Here is a 3,117-nt window from a genome sequence, read left to right on the forward strand (position 1 = left end):
ACGAGGGATAAAAGGAGGAGATATTCAACATCAAATCACTATCAATCCGTAGATGAACCTTGATCATAAACATCGAAAAAATCAATACTTGCGTTTTTTTATTTTATTTAGTGTAACCTATATTACTAGTAGGAACTAGTTTCTTTCACTGTGGTTGACAATTGCGATTAAATTATGAACAAGATTATGCATCCATGAAATTCTTTAACTTCAATTATCATCTTTGATATACTATCATTTTCCAAATTTATTGCTTTAATCTATAATTAAAGAACCGTGAGGCCAATCCTTACACTACAAAGAAAATTTTAATCATACTTATTTTAGAGACATGTTGCAGGGATCAAATTATAAACGAGATTATGTAACCATGGAATTCTTAAACTTAAATTCTCATCTTTGATAGATCATTTTCCAAATTTATTGCTATAATCTATAATTAAAGAACCGTGAGGCCAATCCTTATACTACAAACAAAATTTTAGTCATACTTATTTTAGAGGCACTAATTAAATATGCTACGACTATTATGTTTATATAATATAAAGTTCTAATTACACGTCAGCGGTCCCTGTTACCACCTCTCTCACGATCGGATGATATATAGGTGACAATGACATAGTACCATATATACTTTCCTTTGAATTGCCTTGTTAATTTGGAGTGTAGTGATTGTAGGTTAATGGTTAGAGAATATATACATAGCCAACCCCACAACAAAAGCTACAAAGCTCAAATTTGAGTGGGACATGCATAAATTTGTCTACACAAAAATAACAAGGTATTTACGTTACACATGGAAAGAGAAGCATTAATGAGTGTCTCCCATCTGGAAAACTGCTGGAAGGTGATCGATTATTGAACAATTTTTTCTTTATAAGCTTTCCATTTGTTCTCTTACAACTTATTATGATAAACTTTAATGTGTTTCCTGCAGACCAAAGGATGTGTCAGAGATCCTTTGAAAAATGAATATCTGATTCTGAAGTGAGCTTTCCTTATCCGTCTTCCATAGAGTTTTTTGTAGAGTTTAAAAAACCTTGGTTTGTCATTTTCTGGCCATTTAATGTTCATTTACTTCATGTTACTCATTGTTTAGTGTGTTTTTTTTCTTGCCAGGTTGAAATATTTGATCCCAAGTCAAAAGTGAGAATCTTTACATAAATTGAAGGACATATATATATCCAGGTTAATTGTCTTTATTTCCTCTATTGTGGATTTGTCGTATCTCTCGCAAACTTCAGTATTCGCTTTTCATCACATATCAGGACTTTATTGTGTTTCTAACAAATAGGATGCATTATATTCCATAGTTAAATTTTAAAGTATAATTATATTGGAACTCATGCTTGATTCTGATATGAACTTATGTACGTGTACACATGTATATTCACCTATTCCTTTTAACTATATTTTTGAAGGGTCATTTACATTACTCAGTTTTATGCAACCTCTCAGCCCACTTTTTATATGTTTCAGACAGATTTAGCCCACCATCACCCCTACGCCAAGGCTCTAAAGAACTTTGGCAAGAGATCAGATGATGATAGAAAAGGTAATCCAAATGTTCATGTCTTCTTGTTGAAACAATTTTTAAAGAAAAATATAACTACTAACATTCATTAGTTTCTGTGCTGTGTTTCCATGTGTGAGACTTTTATCTTGTTTATATGTAGAGGTGCAAGCCAAAATCTGTAGAGATGGAAAGGCTTTTACATTCGGTCAGCTACAGACGCTGTATAATGATTGGATTATGGAAATGCATGATCGTTATGATGAGGAAACTGAAGATGCTTCGAAGGAGAAAAAGAATAAAAAGCTCGACCTCAAATCCAGTGGTAATCTTTATATATGGCAATGATGTCAATTCTATAGTCCTTATTTTAGTTCCATGTGATATCAATCTCTCTGTGCTCTGCATAGAAATCCTATTGCCATGGATTTAGTTTCCACGTTCTTGTTGTGGCTTGTTGCCTACTAATGTAATGATTATTGGGAACATTCTAGTGCTGAGGTTTCATAAAGAGATCCAGAGGAAAGGAAGATTTTGGAAAGCTGGTCTGAACATCAAAATTTTAAAGGGAGCATGTGCCGGATGCCATAAGAATAATGTTGTACCACCTGAACTTTTCTAAGGATAGAAAACTGGGTTTATCTTGACTAGTGGGGGATTGAAGGAGCGGTGGAGAAGTTGGCGTGATACAATTGTGCAATTGGTTTCCCCGTTCTTCCTTGCTCCTCCAATCCCCCACTAATCGCGATAAACCGAGCCTTCTGTGCTTGGAAAGTTGGGGCGTGACAACATTGTTGTTATGGCCAGTGTTGTTAAAATCACGCCCCGAGCGCGCTTGGGTCGCGGGTCGCAAGGTTCGAGACCGACGTCGCCCCATTGTGGGCGGCTGGGTCGAGCGGCTGGGGCGAGGAAGAAGAAGAAGATCGTCGGTTTCACTGACGGAACTAGCGGGGGCTCTCCCAGGGACGGACCTACCGTAGGCCAAGCTGCCGCTCCAGCGGAGGCTTGGCCGGCGCCGACCAGTATCCTGCTGTGGTTCCCCGTAAATTGAGCCTGTGTTTGTGAGAGAATTAAGATAGAAAATACAGATAAAGATTGAAGAAGAAAGACAAATGGAGTAGTTTTAGTGGGAAATGTGAAGACTTACAAAAAGTAATCGCATATAGATAGAGCTAGCACCTACAACCTAATCAAACATATTTTCGTATCTTATTCTATTCAATAACATTGTTCACCATTTATAATTTGTATTTTTACTTACTTCTAGTTGTTCTACTGAATAAAAGTACTCCATTTTATTTACAAATCCATTTTTTTATTAACACAACTATATAAATGCTGCTTTCCCCTTTAATTAAATAATCAATTATTTAGGTATAATAAATTAAAGCTGAATAATTTATTTATTTATTCAATTTAAGATTGTATTTTTGTAATTACAATAGTGATTTGTGATTTTTTTTAATTAATTCTATTTCTAAGAATAGAAAGTTAGAAATGTAGTATGTAGTAACTTGTGAATTAGAATTTATATATACTTTTAAAATGGAGATTTATTGAATTTTTGTTCATTATCTAGCATTTTATAAAAATTGTAAATACAT

General features: G+C 34.5%; 1 protein-coding gene across 4 annotated transcripts; it reads left to right on the top strand.

Moving 5' to 3' along the window:
- Positions 1 to 752: 752 nt before the first annotated feature.
- Positions 753 to 2,750, top strand: LOC121778547 (structural maintenance of chromosomes flexible hinge domain-containing protein GMI1-like). Of its 4 annotated transcripts, XR_006045690.1 has the most exons (6): positions 753 to 847; positions 938 to 987; positions 1,120 to 1,188; positions 1,480 to 1,555; positions 1,677 to 1,838; positions 2,008 to 2,750. XR_006045690.1 is itself a non-coding variant. In XM_042175921.1 (3 exons), the coding sequence occupies exons 1-3, from the start codon at positions 1,471 to 1,473 to the stop codon at positions 2,133 to 2,135; spliced, it is 375 nt and encodes a 124-aa protein (XP_042031855.1). In that variant the 5' UTR covers positions 1,197 to 1,470; the 3' UTR covers positions 2,136 to 2,750. The 4 variants fall into 4 exon arrangements, 1 of the variants encoding a protein (XP_042031855.1); XR_006045688.1 differs by having other exon boundaries at positions 1,480 to 1,838; XR_006045689.1 differs by lacking the exon at positions 753 to 847 and having other exon boundaries at positions 857 to 987; positions 1,480 to 1,838.
- The last annotated feature ends 367 nt before the right edge of the window (positions 2,751 to 3,117 follow it).

This window comes from Salvia splendens, chromosome 19 (genome assembly GCF_004379255.2).
Source record: "Salvia splendens isolate huo1 chromosome 19, SspV2, whole genome shotgun sequence".
NCBI lineage: Eukaryota > Viridiplantae > Streptophyta > Magnoliopsida > Lamiales > Lamiaceae > Salvia > Salvia splendens.

Excerpts from the sequence above, each read along its gene's own strand:
- LOC121778547 (XM_042175921.1), top strand. The coding sequence starts at position 1,471 with ATGTTTCAGACAGATTTAGCCCACCATCACCCCTACGCCAAGGCTCTA. Across the intron at positions 1,556-1,676 it reads ATCAGATGATGATAGAAAAG|AGGTGCAAGCCAAAATCTGT; the intron begins GTAATCCAAATG and ends GTTTATATGTAG. Across the intron at positions 1,839-2,007 it reads GCTCGACCTCAAATCCAGTG|TGCTGAGGTTTCATAAAGAG; the intron begins GTAATCTTTATA and ends GGAACATTCTAG.